This window comes from Oryctolagus cuniculus, chromosome 3 (assembly GCF_051225735.1).
Source record: "Oryctolagus cuniculus isolate XC-2025 breed Fujian yellow rabbit chromosome 3, ASM5122573v1, whole genome shotgun sequence".
Taxonomy (NCBI): domain Eukaryota; kingdom Metazoa; phylum Chordata; class Mammalia; order Lagomorpha; family Leporidae; genus Oryctolagus; species Oryctolagus cuniculus.
The window spans coordinates 105,017,790-105,040,971 of NC_142869.1; the positions used below are offsets into that span (position 1 = coordinate 105,017,790).

A 23,182-nucleotide genomic window follows, 5' to 3' on the forward strand; every position below is an offset into this window, starting at 1 on the left:
ATTAGCCTAGTGAGCCGCAGAGCAGGCTTAAATCAATTTCAATAGTCAAATGTAGCTTCTGTATTGGACAGGTCAAAATGAGAGTGACTTCATTCACATATTAATAAGGTCATTCTGTACACAGAGATGTGAAAAGACTAGGGACCAAAGGACAGTGGCAGAGAGGACACCTAGAAGTCTACAGCAATAATCTGGCGACAAACAATGGTAATTTATACCAGTAATCTGGGAGGGGAAGAATGGCAGTTGGCTGTTAAAAGCTCCCCTGGGGTTTGCCAACAATTTGGATACAGAGTGTGAACAAAGAAGAGTCAGTGATGAGCCCAGGAATCTTGGCTTGTAGGTAGAATTGCCACTATTAGAGATGGGAAGATCAAGCCGGCGCCGTGGCTCAATAGGCTAATCCTCCACCTTGCGGCGCCGGCACACCGGGTTCTAGTCCCGGTTGGGGCGCCGGATTCTGTCCCGGTTGCCCCTCTTCCAGGCCAGCTCTCTGCTATGGCCAGGGAGTGCAGTGGAGGATGGCCCAGGTGCTTGGGCCCTGCACCCCATGGGAGACCAGGAAAAAGCACCTGGCTCCTGGCTCCTGCCAGGATCAGCGCGGTGCGCCGGCTGCAGCGGCGGCCATTGGAGGGTGAACCAGCGGCAAAGGAAGACCTTTCTCTCTCTGTCTCTCTCTCTCACTGTCCACTCTGCCTGTCAAAAAAAAAAAAAAAAAAAAAAAAAAAAAAAAAAAAAAAGAGATGGGAAGATCAAAGAAGGAGCAATTTTAAGTGTATCCTCAGGTACCTGGTTTTAGAAATGTAAATTTGAGATACCTATTGGATATCCATGTGCTGATTTGAGGAAGGTAATTCTGTTAGTGTGAAGTTCAGAGGGGAGGCTCTAAGAATAAAAACTGAAACGGAAAGAGGACAGTATATAAATAATGACAGAGTTAAAGCAAAAGGATAGCTTGTATGCATGTATACCATGAGATGCCAATAACTAGATGTATTTCTATAAATTTCATCCCAAGTTTCAGAAGACATTTTGGCATTGTCTGTTGTAATTTTGAAAAGTCAGCCTAGGTAGACATTAAGAGTTATGTCATGTGAGAAGCAGAGAGAAATGCACTGAACTGTTCTTCTGACACTTCATGAATGAGATGAGACCTGTTATTTGGTCTTTCAGAAACTATTTCCTCATTTGTAAAATGAGGGTTACTCTGCTTACCTCGAATGCAGCTGAAAGTAATCACTGAGATAATGGATATGAATAATTGCACATTGGTAAGTACATGACAGGAGAATAACACATGCTCATAAAATAAAAAAAGTTGTTTTCTAGTGCATTGTTATTAGTTGTAAATATGAACTTCAAAAAGCAAACCTCCTGTTCATAAATTTGTACTAGTAACAGTTGAACTTGTATGCATGGACCTTCTAATACCTTTTCATTGCCCGCAGAGTGTTGTGTAGTAATTAAAAGTCCAACCACTTGAGTATAAAACCTAGCTTTCCCTCTTGCTAGGTTTATGAACCTATAACTCAGTTTTATCTTCTATAAAACAGGCATGACAATGCAAGAGATCTTCAGAAATTTCAAGGAAAATCTGTCTTATGAAAAAACTATGCATGGATTTTCAAACATTTGTACCAAAATAAGCTGCTCTTTTTAAAATATTGATTGATTGTTATACTTGAGAAATAGTGAGACAGGAAAGAGAGATAGAGAAAGGGGGAGAGACAGAGCAAGAGAGCAAGCTACCCACTGGTTTATCCACCAAATGCCCACTATGCCCAGGGCTGAAGCCAGGAGCCAACCCAAGTCTCCCACATAGGAGGCAGAAATCTATCTCCATCATTGCTGCCTCTCATGATTTGCATTGGCAGGAAGCTAGAGTTAGAATCCAGAGGAATCAAACCCAGGTTCTTTTTTGCAGGGATTGGCTGGTAATAAATATGTCTGCTTCTAAACTTGTTTTATAATTCAATTTTTCCACAAACTATTTGGAATCATCTTGTGTACTCTATTCCTAGATTTGTTGCAAAGACTGAGTTAATAAAGTAAAGTATTTAGAACCAGGCTGTCACATAGTAAACAGTGCTGAAATATTAGGAAATGAAGATGGATTTGGTCAAAGAAATATAAGAGAGAACCTATATCTTCTATGTGTTTCCAGGAAGATTTCAACATTAAGCTCTTTTGGTCCCCAAATCTCCCTTATCTAATGAAAGTAATTGACTCTATGAAGAGTACACAAACAGTACAATATCCACCAAGTCATGTATTATACAGTAATTATACAGTGTTTACAGACCTCTGGCTTCATGTTGGATCAGGCTCAAATTCCCAGATTTACCTCAACACAAGATATTACTGCTGATAGGAAATGGTAAATAAAATACAGCCTAGATAACTGATGTTCTACTAATATTTCAGAAGAGGGAGCAATAACTTCAAGATATGCTCTAGGGGAAGGTAGAACTGGAATAAAGCAGAAAAAATTAAACCTCAGTCAAATGAAAAAATGAGGGTCGTGAGTATGTACTTAAAAATCTTTCATTCGAAAGACAGTGGATTGTCGTCTCAAATAATTTGCCTGCAAACAAGACTTAACAAGACTATAAAGCATGTCAATGTTTGAAGACAGGCTCTGTTGTCACCATGATTATTTCTGTTAACCTGGCAGAGGAAAAGGAACCAATCACTAATTGCAGAAAATTTGATAGCATCAGGACTATGAATTGGTGCCATTTCTGAGCTGAGCAATTATACACTGTCTGACCAATGCATTATCATAATGACTCTCAGTGGGCACAACATATGGTGTTACTTTCATTTTCAGCATGATAGAAACCAGATTCTTTTTCCCACTGTATTAAAAATAATGCACCATCATTTGCCTACTTCCTTAGCTGGACAAAGAGAGGACAGAGAGAAACACTTCAGGCACCTCCTCTGGCTCATTTCCCTTTATCAGATAGGTTGCTTTTCCATGACCATGTCTCCCAACCAATACTCAACTGCAACATTTGCCACGAGTATGCTGCTGACATTTTAGTGTTTTAGTGTGGGATACTCCTCATTTTTAAAAATATCTAACTCTTTCGTTCTTATTTCTCTTTCTTCTTCATACTCAAATCAAGTCTTTTTCAGCTTCACAATAAGAAATTTCCGCTAGTTATCACTAAATCGATGTTTACTGTGCTGAGCTAACTCTGATATGGATACTTCAGAGCTCAGAGGAAAGGTTCTTCTCTCAAGCAACATGTATAATAGGGCACCAGGTAGTGCATTTAATTCCAATTTCAGTTTCTCTTTCTTTCCCTAATTACTCTTGTTTTCTTTATTCATTGTTGCCCTTGTCTGGCTATTTTTGTGTGCAATGAGTGTATGTGAGTGTGTATGTGTGCATGTGCATACCCACATGCACTTTTCTAAAAAAAAAAAAAAAAGGAATTCCCTTTTTTGATAGATATTCAGAGTTCATTGCAGTTCTAGTATTATAATGCAGAAATAGTAAACAGTCACTGTAGGGACATTTGTCATGTATCATCTGTGTGTCAAAGCCTTTACAAAGATGGGAATAGAAATGAGAGAGACCTTCCTCTCAAGGAACCGTGCTGAACTTCCCTGTATGCTTTTGATAGGAGACTTGGAACAATGCCGAGAGTATCTCCGTGTCTGGATCCTCCATTAGGGCAGGAGCCTTTCAAAGGCAGAGAGAAGGTAATAATCATCTTTGCAGCCTTCAGAGTCTACTACTGACTGATGGTAGGTGCTCAATAAGCAGAATGTGCCCAATCTACACATCACTACCCCATGCAGCAAGCATAGAACCAACAGTACAGCTGAGCTTTGTATATGGCTTAACACGCATGGTGCCTGAGGGAAACTAGATCCTCTGCAAAATTAAACTGAGGAACAGACTCCATTGTTTATTATTGTACAACCTATTAAATTCCACACATGAGTGTTCATACAGCACTCAATTAACAGAAATACCTATTCAAAGATATAGCTTATGAATTTGATAATAGATCGGTCTCTGAGACAAGAAGGCAAGAACCAGAGCTACATGTCGTATTTAAGATAACCCTTGCTGGTGTGGGGAATGTTTGGCTGTTTTTTCTCGCCCTGCTAAGGCAACCATAGGTGGGAATCAGCATTCAATAAATCTATAGCAGGCTAATTTTAAAGTTGGTAATTTTGTATGGCCTGTGAATAATGTTATAATTATCCAAATGGACCTTGGCAGAAGAAAGGTTTCCCACTGCTACCTTAGAACATCGTGTTGATCTTGGCCATCTAGACACATTACCCGGATGAGGTATTTGCTAGAGGAATGCTCTTAGAAATTTAATTTATTAACAGTTCTAGGTTGTTCTAAATCTTCCTGTGATAAGTTCTTAGACTGCATTGCAGAACAGTTATAGATAGCAATATTACCCTGAAGCAAAGATAATATAGTCATAAGCATCTTCACTTTTAGGAAATTGTGGAATGAATTCCATTTAGACAGTGACAGCAAGAATTTTGATTTTAAAAAAGCCTCGTGAAGTATTTCAGTGTAGGTGGTCCAAGTTTGAGGGGAATATTCAAATAACAAAAGTTTTAATCTGGTAAGTGGATGGTGAATTTTGAGAAGGCAGGTTAGGCCAATAGTTCTTACACATGGCTGAGAAGATGTGTAGAATTGGTACCTGAGGTGACCTGGGGAGGATTTTCAGTCGTTTTCTTTCCACACATTAGTCTATCAGTTAAGGATTTGATGCTGCATCATCAGATGACAAAAATGATTTCTAACAATGTAGATCATCCCTAAATTGACACTGATTAGAAAAAATAGACACTGATAGAAAAAAATCTGATTGGAAATTTCTTGTGATTGAAATTTGTTTCTGGTATTGGAAACTAAGTTTCATCTATTTTTTCTAAAAGTTGACCCATATGTTTTTAGCGGGCGAATTAATACCAAAAGCAACTATTGCTATTTTTAAAAGAGGAAAGCACAGTCGCTCCCATCCACTGAGGGCAACAGGATTTAATTCCAGGAAACACATCTTTTTTTTGTTTGTTTGTTTGTTTGTTTGTTTTTAACTTTTATTTAATGAATATAAATTTCCAAAGTACGATTTATGGATTACAATGGCTTCCCCCCCCCATACCGTCCCTCCCACCCACTACCCTCCCCTTTCCCACTCCCTCTTCCCTTCCATTCACATCAAGATTCATTTTCGATTATCTTAATATACAGAAGATCAGCTTAGTATACATTAAGTATGGATTTCAACAGTTTGCTCCCACACAGAAACATAAAGTGAAAAATAATAGATGATTTTTTTAAATGATGATAAAATCAGATCAGACCTATTGTCATGTTTAATCCCAGTGAGAGTCAAGTTGGGAATTGATAATTTCTTCTTTTTTTTTTTTTTTTTTTACAGAAGATCAGTTTAGTATACATTAAGTAAAGATTTCAACAGTTTGCACCCCCATAGAAACACAAAGTGAAATATACTGTTTGAATACTCATTATAGCATTAAGTCTCAATGTACAGCACATTAAGGACAGAGATCCTACATGAGGAGTAAGTGCACAGTGACTCCTGTTGTTGACTTTACCAATTGACACTCCTGTCTATGACATCAGTAGTCTCCCTATGCTCCAGAGGCTTCCATAGCCTTGGAAACTCAAGACTGGAGCATAGGAAACACATTGTTACCACAGGTTTGTGGGTACCCAGGTTTATCCAGGTGATCAAGGTCAAGTAGACAGAATTAAACTGTTCATAAAACAAATCACAAGGCTGGAATAAGGAACTGAAGAGCTGAGGTTTTAGCCCTGAGCTAAGAAAATACGAGGGAAGTCAAGAGAAGTTATGAAAGTAGGCCCACAGGAGGCAGGCCCAGAAACAGCAAGAGGAAGGCCAGAAAGAGTGGCTGTGGGACTTTAGGTCAGTTTCTGTTCTCTACTCTTCTTCCTTCCTGTGAGTCTCCGCATCTCCCAGAATCAACCAGTGCTACTTCAGAAAGAAGGAGGCAGAGCATAGGGTAAAGCAGCCGGGATGAGGAAGGGGGCACTATGATTCATGAAAGATTTGGAGAAAGAGTATCAAAAGTTCAATTGTGAATGGAAATTTGGAATCTACACAGAGTCTAGAATACACAGGTGTTTGCAGGGCATGACCTCCAGGAATCCTGCTGAGTAAAGAAGGGATGGGGAGTAGCGTGGACTCCCTACATTAGTTGGGATGAGAGCTCTAGTCATTTACTATGGGTTGTTAAAATGAAGTGTGAGCCCGTAAGACTGGAGAAGACTGTTGCACTAAACTGATGACAGCAATCAACATATTTGGCTATTCTTTTTCTCTTTTCAGGTAGAATAATTTCTTTAACTGCAAAGTAAATAGAAACTTAAACTTATATTTAATTAATTCATGTGGTTAGTGCTTCTGATGAGTACAGGTTAAGAAACTAAGACACTTTTATCCTTAGGAAAGACAGAAGTGGAATATTCAAAATTAATACATGTAAATCTATTTTCTCCTTTGAAAAAAGTTTCTTTATATTCATTTTATTTAAAAGGATGAGCAACTGAGATAGACAAACACTTACAACAGCTAAGGCCAGGCTGGGCGGTGTCAGGGACCCAAGTACTTGAGCCATCATCGGCTGCCTCCCTACTTCACATTATCAGGAAGCTAGAGTCAGAAATGGACCTGGATTCAAAACCAGGCAGTCCAATATGGGATACAGGCATCCCAAGAAGCATCTTAACTGCTGGGCCTAACATCTGTCCACATTGACTCCATTTGATAAATGGTTCATTTTTTTAAAAGAATTTATTTATATATTTATTTGAAAGGCAGAGTTACAGAGAGATTGGGGGAGGGGAGTTGAACCTTCCATCTGCTGGTTCACTCCCCAAATAGCCACAACTGCCAGGACTGGGCCAAGCGGAAGTCAGGAGCTTCATCTGAGTCTTCCATGTGGACCCAGGCAGGGCCCCAAGCAGTTGGGCCGTCCTCTACTGATTTTCCCAGGTATATTATCAGGGAGCTGGATGGGAGCTGGAGGAGCCGGGACATGAATCAGTGCCCGTACGGGATGCTGGTATCAGCTTAGCCTGCTATGCCACATGGCCGGCCCCAAGCAGCTCTTTTAAGAAGAAATAGATCTGATATTTCTTTCTTGTTTGTGTAAACCCCTTCTAAGTTTAAGTGAATTTGGTAAAGGAAGGAATTTGTCAGAGACTCTTTAATCATAATAACAAATATTATTTTTACATTTTTATGTCTAGGAAATGTAACATTGTTTTTCTCTTTTGGACATCTGTCTCCTATGCTATAAGCCATATTGTAGATTGTGAATTGAATATTAGTTAAGTGAATAAAATGTAATTTCTAACATCAAATTACATAGATTGAATAATTTTTGACTAAAAATACTTCTTAAAGAAAGCTAAATGAGCAAACTGTTGAAATCTTTACTTAACATATACTAAATTGATCTTCTGTATAAAAGATAATTGAAAATGAATCTTGATGTGAATGGAATGGGAGAGGGAGTGGGAGATGGGAGGGTTGTGGGTGAGAGGGAAGTTATAGGGGGGAAAAACCCACTGTAATCCAAATGCTGTACTTTGGAAATTTATATTTATTAAATAAAAGTTAAAAAAAAAGAAAGCTAAATGATTTGAGTCTTTACTCCTTTTCTTTTGGTTTTCCTCTAAGAATATATATTTACATAATACAGATTTATGGAGACATATAATGTAGGCATCAGAATCCAGGAAATACTCTTGAATAAGCTAAGGTTTCAGAGACCAAGTTCACACAACTAGGAGAACCTCAGCATTCTTGCCTTGTGTTACCATACACTTCACTGCGTCTATTTTAGTTCATATTTCTTGATGCCAATAATTTCATGGATCATGTCAACTCGTTCATGATAGAACTTGCAGAATACTGAAATCTATAAGGGTACTTAGTCAATTCTTAGATGCTTATAATAAGACAAATCATATACTTGCTAAACTTCAGGCTGGCTTTATCTTATTGGTAGACACACTTAAAGAACACTGCTTTCTAGCACCCAAATGTTTAACTTTCTGAAATTATTTTAGAATAAACCAAATACAAATTGGATGATAGAACTACTATTTATATAAAATATTTTCTAAAATCAAACATATATGACTTTTGGATGAATTACTATTTTCCTGTGTATTACTTTTTTATTATTGATTCAGTTTATCAACAATAGACTCCCCCCACAATGCTCATAACTGAGTTTAGTTTTGTGTTCCTAAATGTTGTATAAAGCACTTCAGCCAAATGTCCTCATCTAGAGAGGTTAGTAAGAAAGATCCAATTTCCCTAAATTGTTCTAAATGAGAAACCAGACCTTCCTTACATAAATGAGTACTTTTAAATAACTAGCAACAAAAACTGCGTATCACTATGTTCCCTTGAGGAGGGGATTGTGCACAGGAGCTCTCTATTGCCAAACTCCCACCTAAATTCCAACCTGGGACTACAAGCAATTACTTCACCATCTTTAAAAATTTTCCTAATATTTATGAACAAATGCGTTTTGTAATATGTTTTTTTGTGAGTGAGACCTGCTATAAGCCTAAGAATATAGAGACTCTCTAACCATGGGCAGACAAACCATAAGGCCTACTGAATGAAAGGAGTCATGAACAAATGATGTCAATAACACTAATGTTTCATTTTTTAAAAATGCATCTTTATGTTCTTTGTTGGTGCTTACTATATTTCTGGAAGCAACATAGCATGATCAAATGCCTTCTTTGGAAATTAAAACACCAACACAAAGGAAAACAAGTGAATCATTTTTGGTAGATATTTGAGAAAAGTTGAAATGAAACATTTTGTTGATGATTCTAGAAATGTTAAGTAATGAATTATGATGGCATCTCAAATATTTAAACCTTATTTATTAAGAGGGAAAAGAGATACTCAAGTGATGTAAATAGGTAAATATAAATACGTTATTTTAAGAAGCCTCATTTAAGAGTTCTTTTCAATTGAGTTTCCTCTGAGTTATAAAAATCAATTGATATGTAGAAGATAAAAACATCTTTCCAAGAGAAAGAAGTAAATGTTAAATTCCACTACACCCACTAAATTGAAAACTCTTTATGAACAACACCTAATACTATGAAATTTATTGGCTATGATCAGAGACCAGGGAAAATTTCACAGCAAAAAAAAATACTTGCTTTCTTCAAAAATATGAAACTATGCATACATGCATTACTGCTGTTTTAAAATTCAGGCTGAATGAAAATAACTTACCTGACACAAGAATAATGAGCATCTTTGCATTTGTAGCTAAGAGACCATGGAAGAATTTCAGGGTAGCTGAGATGTCTTTTACATAATACAGCATCTTGAAAGGAGGAAAAAGAGAAATGAGTTAGTTTTCAATGTTGAATTCTTTGTTTCTTGGACTAGTTACTATAAAATATGATTTTCAAGTTGAGTGGATTTTTATCCAACAAAACATTTACGAAATCTAAACTTCAGATTTATATTTTATAAGGAAAGATAGAACAATGATGTGACAAAATATTTGGGGAAAGGGAAAGCCTATAGTATTCACTCAACTAGAGTCAAATAGTTTTAAATTTACTCTCCTGTCTTCCGTAATACATTATTTTATAGCTGGAGATGTTTAGTCTCCATTTCACATGGGGGTATTCATCCTCTGCCTATTCTATATTTTGTGAATTTTAGTTCTTCTGGGAGAAAATGGTGCCAGCACCATAAAAACAGACCCTATTTCATGAAACATTGCTTAAAATTAAGCCCTCTGCACGAGCTTCTCCATATGTTCACAGATGCTGTTTTTAAATTACAGGAAATGTGACAGACTCTGACATTGACATATTCTCTTGGAAATTGGGCTGGAGGAAGCAAGAGGTTACTTGTTTGGTCAGAATGTTAAAATCAGCCCATTCATTTTAGCATTTCTAGACCAGTCCCTAGTGAAGTGTATACCTTTGCACTCATATCACAGGGCTTGGAGTTATACTTTGAGAGTGGAGCACTTTCTGTGATGTCTTGCCTCATCTGAATCCTGCCCTCCCTGCCCCCTTACCCAATACATACACAGACACTTCTTATATCTCATGTTCATCTCTCTCTTAGAAAAGGATTCAACATTCCATGTAACATTCTCATAGAATTCACTGCATAGAGGAGGAATGAGTTATGCAATGTCTATACCACATGATAAAATAAAATGGACTAGTACATGGCCCATATTGCCTCAAGGGCCATTTTTAGTGTGTCAGTTCACATTATCTACCACAGGGACAATAGATAGGTATCCAAATACAGCCAATTCATTAGATGTCTAGCAATCTATGACCCAACCTGGCAAAATATGAGGAAGTGGGCCATGGCAGATGGCCTTGAATTTTTATCTAAGAAACACTGAGATTCTCCAGGTTGATAGTGAATATTAAATTGAAGAACTTTGATGAGACCATATTTCTAGGACTATATGGAGAAGTGACAAGACATAGACACAGCACAGAAAAATACGGAGGAGACAATGGAGTGGGAGGAGAGAGAGCAATAGAAAAGGAAATAGAAGGAAGCAGAACTGCTGTAAGAATGAATTTCCACGGAGGTTTCAAGAGACATAAAAGTCGTTCATTGAAGCCATACCATTTTTTTTTTTTTTTGATGGGCAGAGTGGACAGTGAGAGAGAGAGACAGGGAGAAAGGTCTTCCTTTTCCTTTGGTTCACCCCTCAATGGCTGCTGTGGCTGGTGTGCTGCGGCCGGCACACCATGCTGATCTGAAGCCAGGAGCCAGGTGCTTCCTCCTGGTCTCCTATGTGCGTGCAGGGCCCAAGGACTTGGGCAATCCTCCACTGCACTCCTGGACCACAGCAGAGAGCTGGCCTGGAAGAGGAGCAAGCAGGACTAGAACCCAGCACCCCAACTGGGACTAGAACCAGGTGTGCTGGCGCCTCAGGCAGAGGATTAGCCTATTGAGCTGAGGCGCCGGCCTAAAGCCACACCATTTTCAAAGAAGGAAACGGGATCCAGGGCATAAATGTATAGGTAATTGGCTTTTGATCAGAGGAGGCTTTTATAATAAAATGGAAGATGAATAGGTATATGTTTGCAAGTTTACATAGTGAAAGATGGATTTCCATATTATATTTGTATTTTCTCTATACTGTTTAAAGTGAGGTCATTTGTTGAGAATTAAAGTTTGGGAAAGGTTGCAGGAAGAGTAAGGAGAAATGAAAGTCATAAAATAGTTAAGTGAGGAACAGGAAAGGAAACCTAACAAGGAAACTTCCTAGGTTTACTGGACAATGCCAACTACTCTTCCATAGGCAAAAGATGTTTGCCAGATAGAGGAGGAGAGATGTAAGATTATGTAGATCCGTCAACTTGGAGTCATTTCTTTGTTTGATTTCTTTTAAGTTTATTCCTATGGGGTCACCATGGTTGTGGACTACAGAAAGAAAAAGTGTTTTGTTGTTAATCAAGTGGTGTATCTAAAATAGATACATCTCCGATGATAGCTAATTCCCAAAGCCAACACATCACGTATGCTATCCAGAAATATCTCTGATCTATGGAACTTTACCCCCATATTCACTACTAGATATTCATCTACTACTACCTAGTCTGTAGTGATACTGGACCAAGGAAATGAATTCCTACTTAATAAGTGGATGACATCAGTAAAGCCTCATTGACCTGAAGAATCCTCTAACCTGACTCTTCTACCACGGTCACCCTGTCCAGGCCATCTTCACAAGGCAAAAGTGAGAAGATTCAGAAAAACTCTGGGACAACTGTCTCTCCAGGTCATTAGAGACACTGGAGAACTGGATAGGATATGTTACTACTCTATTGTCCTCAAGTCTGTTTGTGAACTCTCCATTCTCAAAAAACTAATTCAGCCAACATTCTAAAAAAAGGTGATTATGGAACAGAGAAAACTGGCTTTTTGAATGTTTAAGAGATTATTAATATTATCAACTTCTCTATTTCAACAGATAGTGCTCACTTGCAAAATTAGAAATATGGAGTTTTTTCTTTTGAAATTAAAATATTATTCACTCCATACATGTTTTGAAAAATCTACTTTCTGAGGATATATTATAATAAATATTTTTTACCTGAATCATATGAATGAAGTCCCATTTTTGAAGCACTTTTTTCTCCATCACTCTATTTTGATATTCAGATGAGGTCTCCTTATGCCAAGCAAACTTTATGTTCTCGAGGTTTGATGTCTTGGCTACAAGCTCTAAAATACAGAGAGGAGGTGGCACACCATCAATTTTAATTGCAAATGTGGAACCCATTTCCATTTAGAATTTTAATGTAATCAATGTTATATACATAACAGATATAAAGATTTTTTTACTTTTTTTGTAGCATGGGGAAACTAAAGAATTCATTCTTTTTTAGTATTAAAAGAAACTGAGGTGAAAGGAAGAATCAATAATAAATATGAGAACACTGGTCACACATAGGTTATATTGTCTTCATATTAACAGAGAATCAACTGGTAAATTTTATCAGTGAAAATAGGATGTGAACCAAGTGATACGGTTGTAAATCCAGGAGTAGGCAAATCATGACCCACAAGATCTGTCTGGCTTATCACCTATTTTGGTATTGAACCACTAGCAAAAAGCATGCATTCTTCTACTTCCTGACTTCATGTCTTTGTCATTCATGAGTCATGTCATTACATAATGACATGATTGAAAACAAATTAAAAGAATATTTCATAATATTTAAATTATATAAAATTCAAATTTGAGTGTTTTTAAGTAAAGTGGTTTTTTTGGTTTTTTTTTTTTTTTTTTTTTTTTTTTTTTTTTGACAGGCAGAGTGGACAGTGAGAGAGAGAGACAGAGAGAAAGGTCTTCCTTTTTCCATTGGTTCACCCCACAACGGCCGCTGCAGCCGGCGCGCTGTGGCTGGCGCACTGCGCTGATCTGAAGCCAGGAGCCAGGTGCTTCTCCCGGTCTCCCTGGCCACAGCAGAGAGCTGGACTGGAAGAGAAGCAACTGCGACAGAATCCAGCGCCCCGACCAGGACTAGAACCTGGGGTGCCAGTGCCGCAGGTGGAGGATTAGCCTATTGAGCTGAGGCTCCAGCCCTTAAATTTTTATTGGGATACACCCACATTCAGTTCACATTTATCTATGGCTGTTTTTGTGCCATAATTAACTAGTTGGGACAGAGACTGTGTAGCTCCCAGGTCTAAAATGTTTGCTATTTGCCCCTTCTCAGAAAAAAAATTTCCTGATTCCTGCTATGACCCATTAAACATTAACTGTTCAAGGTCAGGGATTCTGTTTAAATATTTCTGAATGCAGGAATAAATAACTTTGTTCCTAAGAATAAACATTAAAAATAATAGTTGATAATGACAGGGGAATAGATGGGGAATCAATAAAAGAGTCCAGTAATTTACTGTTCACATTCTGAAGTATTTAGTCGTATCTGCCAAGAGTTAATGCATTCCTTTTCCAAAAAAAACTTACAAAGAGCATATCACAGTAATCATATTAATCATTCATGATAAAAATTTAAGATGATAACCCTTTGGGATAGGCTTTGTCAATTAACAACTTAGGTTATAGGTACCTTTGTACTTGGTGATTTGTTCAGCACTTGGTTCAACTACTTCATTGTTGATATGAACTCCTGGGAATTGAACCTGGACTTTGGAGAGAATTTGAAGATCAATTTCACCTAGAAGATGAATATATGAATAAATCACATTGTCTCAGAAAGAAGCAATTAAGAACAAATGGAATTGATTTACTATCTACTATTTATAACAGGAAAGTTAATTATGAATAAAAAATAATTCTCAACTTGCCCGGCCACAATGCCTATGATGCAGAAAAGATGGGTTGTAAATAATAATAATAGGATTTGAGGAGAAATATAAATGCTATTCATTCATTCATATAATTTTTAAGCATATTCATTTATTTAAGAGATGGAGAGATAAAGAGACAGAGAGCAGGGAAGAGGTGAGAGAAGAGAGAGAGAATGAGAGAGAGCGAGCTCTCAACCATTGGCTTACTTTCTAAATGCCCACAATGTTCAGGGCTGGGCCAAGCCAAATTCAGGAGCCAGGAATTCAATAGAGGTCTCCCACATAGGTGACCGGGACTCAACCGCTTGAACTATCCACACTGCCTCCTAGGGTCTGCATTAGCAGGAAGCTAGAATTGGGATCTGGAGCTGGGAATTGAACCCAGGCTCCACTTAACTGGCATCTTAGCTGCTTGGATAATTGCCCCTTATATGAACATTATTTAATATCTAACACTGTATTTCACTAAGTTAAAGATGCTATTGACTATAGCAGGTAATTATTTTGTTCTACTAAGTCAGAAAAACGCCGTTAATCATAACTTTAATATTTATCAATAGGAAGGCAAAATATTATATATATTAAAAGGTTTTTAAAATTGTACATTCGAACTAATAAACTAGGATAGGGCAGAAGGTTTTTTTTTTTTAAATGTCAGATTTAAAAATCTACACAAAAGTGTGTCAGGTGCAAATGAAGGATTCAACAATTTGTCAGACATTTGTCCTCAAAAACACCACTCTGTAGTGGAGGAGACAGACGTGTAAACCACCCTGACTACATTGGATTGTGAGTGGGGAAGGGTAGGGAACATTGAGGGAGAGGTAGAAGAGTCCAGAGTGATGGAGAGCTTCATGGAAGAAGATCATTCTTGCCCTCTGTCTCTCTCAGGGAAGCAAGAGTGGGCCCAGAGATTGTGAAATGAGGGACTACAGGAAGAGGGTACAGAACACAGAGGCACAAAGTCAGTAAGTAGATTAATACATATGGGACTCCTAGTTCAGAATTCTTAGAATATTGGGCATAGTAGAGCCTCCAAGAAAGAGGTGATCTCAGGTAAATGGAGAGGAGATTGCAGGAAGAATAGATATTTATTCATTAACTCACTCATCAAATATTAATCAGCTATTTACCATGTACCAAGCACTGCACTAAGCTCTAGCAAATGATGATAAGAGGAGCACATAAATCCCTGCCTGACTGGAAATCCAGCCTGCAAATGGTAGTGGTAAGTCAAAAGAATTTGAGTTCCGAACTTTTCTTCTTATCTATGTACTAAATGAGTGTGACCCTGGGCAATTTGCTTTACCTCTCCAAGTTTTATTTACTCAACAGCAACAACAAAATAATAATAGTACCTAACTTATGAGTTAGGCTAAGGTTAATGAGGTGATACCAGAATAGACTTGGCACTGAATAAAAGTTAGCTGTTACTATTTTCATTGATTTCCTTGAGTTTCTCTCTTAAAATGTCTTTTCTTGCCCTATTGTTGATGTCTCCAATTTAAGCTTTGAAATTTTATTCGATTAGGTTATGATGCTGACCTTCATTAAAATGGAAATCCTCCTGGCAAGATTAGCATATTGAAATTATGTTAGTCTTTAATGTTTTGGCATAATTGGCATTAACAGGACAGTTAGAAGGTTAGACATGGCAGATGGTAAAAACATAGGTCGTAATATGGGAAGTTTGAAAAGGAGATAATGAAGACAAAACAAGAACAGAAGATGCTAGGCAAAGACAGGACAGTCAGAGCATAATGGGTGCCCTAAGTACTGGTAATAGTAATGTATGTAAGTGGTGTAGATGGTTGGGGAGGAGTCAGAATGAGAAGAAGGTAAAAATGGGGGAGGGAGTAAAGGAGGTTATGTGGCAATTGTCTCCCAAGCAAGCCCTTTTCATAGCAAACTTTTTGTTCCTTTCCTGCTATCTATAGATTCCATTTATTGGCCATCTATCATTTGCCAAAAACTATGATGCGCACTTTGCTGCAACATCTCAGTTAATCTTGATGACAAACATAATAATATTACTCCTAGCTGGATAAAAGGATGCATTTTGATTATCAGGAAATACTTACATGGCACACATGTCTAAATAATAAAGTGGTTTTTTGAATGCTGATAGAAAGAAACCAAATACTGAAAGTTCCTAAAATAGTCTTCTCCAAAATAACTATTTTTGAAGGAAAAATATAGCTAAGTCAATAGACAAAATAATACAAGTTGTCAGGAGCAGCTATTTGTCCTGGTAGGTAAGCCTTTACTTGGATGCCTGCATCCCATATTGTAGTGCCAGGTTCAAATCCTGGTTCTACTTCTGACCTCAGCTTCTTGCTACTACAGACAGCAGGTGATATCTCAAGTTTTTGGGTCCCCTACACCAATTTGGAAGAACCAGATTGAGTCTTCAGCTCTGGCTTTAGCCTGGTGCATCTCTAGCTGTTAGGGGCATTTGGGTAATGAACAGGTGGATATGAGATCTCTCTGTCAGTCCATTTCTCCCTCTTTCCCTCTCCCAATCTCCCCCTCCCTCCCTCTCCCTCTCCGTCTTTCTTCTTCTCTCTCCTTTTCCTCTCTCCCTATCCTCACTTCTCCCCCTTTTCCCCCTTGTTCCCACCCTCCATCCATCTCATATTAAACAAAATGCTGCGGTACAATGAGAAATAGATACCAGCTTGCCCTAAAAGACAGAGGTCTCTTCTTACATCTATAAGCCTAGCGACATATTTTTAATTAAAATATCAATTATGAAGATCACAAACCCACATTTTGAGAAAGGGACTGAAAGATCTCTTTCCGTTCTAGGAATTGATGAGCTCTCCTGCTCCTAGGATGGATGTCGACATCTCAGATCTGCTTAAATGGCAAGAAGCATCTGTCATAGCCCTGGGCATGTTCAGAGCTGGGCAGTCCCTCCCTCAGGACATTGAAAGAGGACACAATGCTAGAATTACAACTGAGATATAGAAACCATGAGTTTGCCTGACAAACTATATTGTTTAAGTATATGTATGCTGGAGCCCCAGCAAAAATGAATGAACAAGAGGAGACCATGAAACTATTTCCTCAGGAGTAAGCACATAAAATCTTCCTGAGTTTAGAAGTAGAGTGATTGTACTTTCTGTTATCCAGGGACAGTTCCATTTATGCTCTCTCTCTCCCCCAAAAAAGTTTATTTATTTATTTATTAAGATGTCTTTATTTATTTGAAAGGCAGAGTTACAGAGAGGCAGAGAGAAGAGGTCTTCTATCTATGTGTTCACTCCCCAGATAGTCACAACGGCCAGAGCTGAGCTGATCCGCAGCCAGGAGCCAGAGCCAGGAGCTTCTTCCAGATCCCCAGTGCGGGTGCAGGGGCCCAAGGACTTGGGCCACCTTCCACTGCTTTCCCAGGCCATAGCAGAGAGCTGGATTGGAAGTGAAGTGGCTGGGTCTCAAACTGGAGCCCATTCAGGATGCTGGTGCTGCAGGCCAGGGCTTCAACCCACTGCACCACAGCACTGGCCACTGACTTATTTATTTATTTGAAAGAGTTACAGAGAGAGACAGAGACACAGATCTTACGTCTGTTGGTTCACTCCCTAAATGGTCGCAGTGGACTGCGCTGGAGCAGACCGTAGCCAAGAGCCAGGAACTTCATCCTGTCTCCTCTATGCCCAAGCACTTGGATCATCTTCCACCACTTTTCCCAGGCCATTATCAGAGAGCTGCATTGAAAGTGGAACAACTGGTACACAAACCAGCACCCATAATGGACGCTGGATTCACAGATGTGGGCTTTACCAATTATACCACAAAACTAGTCCCTATGTTTCTCTTCTTAGTGTCCTATCTGGTTGTGTTTTCTTGTCTCAAACTATTAATAAATTTAGTATAATACATTCTAGCTTATGAAAATCACTTTTGAAATAATTATTTCCTAAGTTAAGCAACAAGATAAGAGGGCATTGTTATCATAAACTTTTTATAAGGCATTGATGATTTCACTGTTCTTGTTCTTATGGCAAAAGCTGTGTAAGTTTTATTTCTTTTTTTCTTAATTTCATTTAAGGTATCCACATTTCATGCATTTCATATATACAGATTTTGGAATTGATTGATTCACTGTTTTCTACAAAAGCTTCACTATAAATAAAATGTTTATTCTTCAATTATAGCATAATTTATTCTGCTCTGATAGGGTCTCTTTTCAAACTAATGTGTTATCTTTCCTTGTGCCTAAAAATAGATACCATCCAGACATGTTATATAAAGTTAATGTGAGTTTAACTTACTGCAAAAAAAATCTTGAAACCCATGCATAGATTTTTTTCCCAATACCTGTTTTCACAAACTTTTGTGAATACCCCTCATATAAAATGTCTATGTACATAAATATGGATATGTGCATATATGTAAGTTTATATATACACATATGATATAAGACTGTAAGATAATATGCTCTTGGTTCTCATATTCTATGAAGTTTGCTTTTCATTGCTCCTCAAAAATAGGAGATATGCATTTTTAAAACATATTTTTATGTAGAATAACCAGCACAATATTGAAGAAAAACAATCAAACTGAAGGGCTGACACTTCAGTTTACTTCTGCACTTACTACAAAGCTAGAGCAATCAAGACAATGTGGTAATTGGCAAAAGAACAAATAGCTCAAGGGAACAGAATAGAGAGCCCTCAAATAGACTCACATAAATACAATCAGGTGCTCTTTGACGAATGAGTAAAGGAAATACAGTAGAGTAAAGTCAACCTTTCAACATGTAGTCCTGGAATTGATCTAAGTAAAATTCAAGCATATAAAACTGCTATAGATTGGGCAGTGCTTAAGATACTGCTTGGGACATCTGCACCCCACATTGGAGTGCCTGGTTAGAGTCCCTGCTCCATTGCCAATTCCAACTTCCTACTAGTATGCACCCTGGAGGTACCAAGTGATGGTTCAAGTACTTGAGCCTCTGCCACCCATGTGGTAATCCCAGATTGAATTACGGGTTTTAAAATAAATCTTAAAAGTTATAAAAACCTATTTTCCAGAAAAAAATAGTCAACCAATAGCTTAGATCTTCGATTGTGCTATAGACTTGTTTATTTAGCAGTTAAATGCATACATTTTCCTGAAATTTTCACCTGTGCTGATTGTTATCTCTCCAGACACCCAAGTTCATTTCTTCCTTTATTCTCCTTCTCTGGCCATCAGGAAGTTTTCCAACTAATGTTTCTTTACCTTTTCTATCCATTCTGTGAATGCCCATATTTGAGCCTAAATTATCCATCCCTTGGAATTCAGCAGTAGTATTCTGAAGGTTGGTGTACTTGTGGTCTTGTGTCACTCTAAACAATCACCATGACAACCATGTAAACCCTAACCTAAGTAGATTCATAACTTCCATGCTTAAAAATCTCCCAGTAACTTTCATCAACTGGGCAAATGTCAAGTCCTTGACTAAGCATAGTCCACCCTGTCTGCTTCCCGATTCCCATCTCTCATAATTTTATAGTTTGAAACGTTTGGGTCCAGAAACCTGGAATACCTTGTATCCTCTCTCCTTCCCCAAAGCACCATTCTTTCCCATGTGTTTTCCTTTGCCCATGTTTTCTTTTCTGCCAGGAATACTTTCCTTCCCTTCTTCACTTCCTCTGGCTAACTCCCGTGCATCTTAAATTCTATTACACATGACAAATTATCTTAGTTGTCTTTCCCACGGAGCCTGGAAGGAGCTCTAGAATCCTCCAGACAGCAGCTACCCATCAATTAACTGGAGTTGGCAACACAGATAAAACCTACTCATCTTTTCTGACTTAAATTATTGCTTTTCTTCACTTATTTGATTCACTACCAAAGGCTTGATTCCAATAAGTTTGCTAAAAAGAATCAAGGACTCCGAAATGCTAGAGTGAACAACTGAGCTGGTTTGATCATCAATCACGGAAAAGCGTTTGAGGGGTTATCAGACCCTCTAGTAGCAGGAGCCAGCAGTAAAAAGAGATTCAAAAACCACAACAACAGAAGGAAAAGACCATTTGTTCCTTCTCAACTGAATCCTCCAGGGCAAGAGCCGTCACACTATGAATGCCCCAGTGTTAGGCATTAAGTACCCTGTGAATGCTTTTAGAGAGCACACAAACCAAATTGATGTGCCACCAGCATGGCACAAAGTGAAGTGGATTTGAATCAATCCAAGAGTTATGAAATTTCAGCAAATTTAGGGGTAAATATGAGTGAGGTGGAAGCCAACATTCTGCTTTTATTGAACGTTGCAAAGCTTTCTGAGAATTCTAAATTGTCAGGAAAGAGCATCTAAGGCAAGTAAAGCAGTAATACTTGGTTTATAGTCAGTCTCCTTTTATATGTGGGCCAAGCATTCAGTATTTGTTGAACAATAACATTGACATTCGTGAACTACATATTTTTGACATTCGAAGTCTTTGAATACTTGCACACAGACAGTTGTTTAGGTTAACTGAAGCTTTATTCAGTGATGACATACTAAATGTTTCCCCTGCAGGAACAAAATCTGCAAAGTCCCTTACAACAAATGGAAAAATAATAATGACTAGAACTAGACAACTCTATTCCAGAAATTCATCATTCTTTTCTCTTTTTGTCCTCCCTTTTATGAGTAGCAAAGCAAGTGACCTTGGAGTCTGTGCATGTTAAGGTGATATAAGTGATTTTCTAAGTAGATCAATGTGTGGATTTGAGCAAAGTTAGGCAGTTTCAAGGATGAATCAGCCATAATCATATATAGTTAGAGAGCATTGCATTTCAAGATACAGTGTTCAGAAAGAGTGCCCTGGGGCTGGCATTGTGGCATAGCAGGTAAAGCCACTGCCTGCAAGGCTGGCATCCCATAGTGACGTTGGTTTGAGACCTGGCTGCCCCACTTCTGATCCAGTTCCTTGCTAATGCACCTGGGAAAGCAGTGGAAGATGGCCCAAGTGCCTGGGCTCCTGCACCCACATGGGAGACTCAAAAGAAGCTCCTGCGATAACATATGTTTAGAAATATGCCTAGAAAATAGTATGCCTTCAACAAAGTTTAGTTCCTCTATGATTCCACTTGCAAAATATGACGATACTTCAAGAAGTTCATGTGTTGTAGTGCAGTGCATTAAGCTGCCTCTTGGGACCCTGTATCGCATATCAAAGTTCCAGTTTGGGTCCTGGCAACTGCACAGATTTGGCTTCCTGCTAATGTGCTTGGGACACAGCTCTGATGGCCCAAATTCTTGGGCCCCTGACCGTCATATAAGACCAGGATGGAGCTTGTGGCTCCTGACCTAAGCCTGACCCAGCCCTGGTTATTGCAGGCAATGGGAGAGTGAACCATCAGATGGAAGATCTCTCCTTCTCTGTCTCTCCCTCTGTCACTCGGCCTTTCAAATGAAATTTTTAAAATCTTTTTAAAAAGGTTAATGGGAGATGAGTGATAAGATTCATTTATATTGGTGAAAAAGTCAAATCAATGCAACGTTTTTCATAATGTGCATTTTTCATGAACTTTTTAATATGTGATACATAGGTGGCTTATGTTATTACAAGAAATAAAGGTGAAGAAAACAAGTTTTCATTGAAAAACATTGATCAATGAATTCTAGGAAGCTTTGTGGACATAATTTACTTCAACAATTGATAAATTCTAGTTAAATCAAAAGTTATTTTCTGGTAGGCTGGATTATAGATTTTTCTCTTCTTTTCGCCCTTGTATTATTTTTTACTGAACAGAATATTCACACTTTGTGATTTTGGAAGCTACATGAAAACTGCAATTCTTAATCTCCTTCCCAGAAAATCTCTCTCCTTTTTAAAAAGCATTTATTTATTTATTTATTTATTTGAAAGACAGGGTGACAGAGACAAAATGAGATTCTGAGAGAGAGTAAGAAGTCCTGTATCTGCTGTTTCACTCCCTGAAGGACCACAATAGCCAGGTCTGGGCCATGGCAAAGCGAAGAGCTAGAACCCCCTCCTGGCTTTTCCACTTGGGTGACAGGGCCGGAAGCACTGGGGCTTCCCAGGTGCATTAGCAGGAAGCTGGAATGAAAGAGAAGATGCTTGTGTTACAAGTGGTGGGTTAACCTGTGCCACAACATTGTCCCCAGATCCCAATCCTTTCCATCACCCTGCCCTTCAACTCTTCCATAACTTTAGCGTGAATTCTCATGTCTCTCTCTGGGCTACATGAACTTCCTGAGGTGTAGAATCAGATATTTTTGTGGTTTTATCTCGCTTTCATGAAGCTCCATGTTAAATGCATCTTGCCTGTATTTCATGAGGGGCATATAATTCAGATCTGACAGTGGAACTTATAATTAAGTTTAGTAACAAGGAAAAGAGATTGTCTCATTTTCCAGACATCTTTTCTCCACTCCTTGAACTTCAAGGATACATTTAATGAGCTCACAGAGGAATGCTGTATTTTTTTAAAAAATCCAAATCATTTAATTAATGATGAGAAAAAAGATGAAGAGTAGAAATTAGGAGACTATGTAAGACAAAACTAAATTCAAATGGATTATCTATTGCCTATTTTATTTCTTGGTCCTTTAAATTGTCTTTGTAAAGTGGGGATAATATGGTCTATGCCAAGGGTCACTGAAATGATTACAGGTATTATATGAAGATAATTTACCAAATGCCATTTTATATAGTAATTACTAAATAAAATAAAGCTATTATTGTATATTAATCCAACAAATATTTTTGAGTATCTGCATATGTTTGGATCCAATCACTGAAGATCCAGCAATGAAAAAAACAGACCAAAAAAAAAAAAATCCAAACTTTATGGATAGCAATAAGCCCCAAGGAAAAAAAAAGTCAAAGTGCAAAAGAATGAGGAGGTGGCCAATTTTATGGAGCAGCAGGTTGAGGCACCACTTACAAAACCAGAATCCCATATTGGAGTGCAAGTTGGAGTCCCAGCTGCTTTGCTTCCAATCTAGCTCCCAGCTCATGCACCTGGGAGAGCAGTGGAACATGACCCAAGTGCCTAGGTCCCTGCTACCCATGTGGGGGACTCAGATGGAGACCCTGGCTCCTGGCTGTGGCCTGGTTGAATCCTACTTGTTGAGGCAATGTGGGGAGTAAACTAGTGGATAGAAGGTTTCTCTCCCTCTCCCTCTCTCTCTCCTTTCCTCTCTATCACTCTGCCTTTCAAATAAATAAATAAATAAGTTAGTAAATCTTTTTAAAGAATAAATGAGGGAAAACTGTGCTGTGGGGCTTTGCAGTTTTCAGTTGGTCAAGTGTAAGTGTCATGAAAGAGTGGCCTTTGGAGAG

General features: G+C 38.3%; 1 protein-coding gene and 1 long non-coding RNA gene across 5 annotated transcripts in view; one reads left to right on the forward strand and one right to left on the reverse strand.

Moving 5' to 3' along the window:
* The window catches only part of HNMT (histamine N-methyltransferase), a 321,400-nt gene that overhangs the window by 3,422 nt on the left and 294,796 nt on the right, over window positions 1-23,182 (reverse strand). For both annotated transcript variants that reach the window (XM_089329246.1, XM_089329247.1), the window contains 3 exons: window positions 13,655-13,762; window positions 12,169-12,299; window positions 9,312-9,405 (listed from right to left, as the gene is read on the reverse strand). In XM_089329246.1, coding sequence (XP_089185372.1) covers window positions 9,312-9,405; window positions 12,169-12,299; window positions 13,655-13,762 — 333 coding nt within the window. The remainder of the gene's footprint in view (window positions 1-9,311; window positions 9,406-12,168; window positions 12,300-13,654; window positions 13,763-23,182) is intronic.
* LOC149127449 (uncharacterized) overlaps window positions 14,702-23,182 on the forward strand; it is a 124,043-nt gene continuing 115,562 nt past the window's right edge. For all 3 annotated transcript variants that reach the window (XR_016231577.1, XR_016231576.1, XR_016231578.1), the window contains exon 1: window positions 14,702-15,123. This is a non-coding gene — a long non-coding RNA (uncharacterized LOC149127449). The remainder of the gene's footprint in view (window positions 15,124-23,182) is intronic.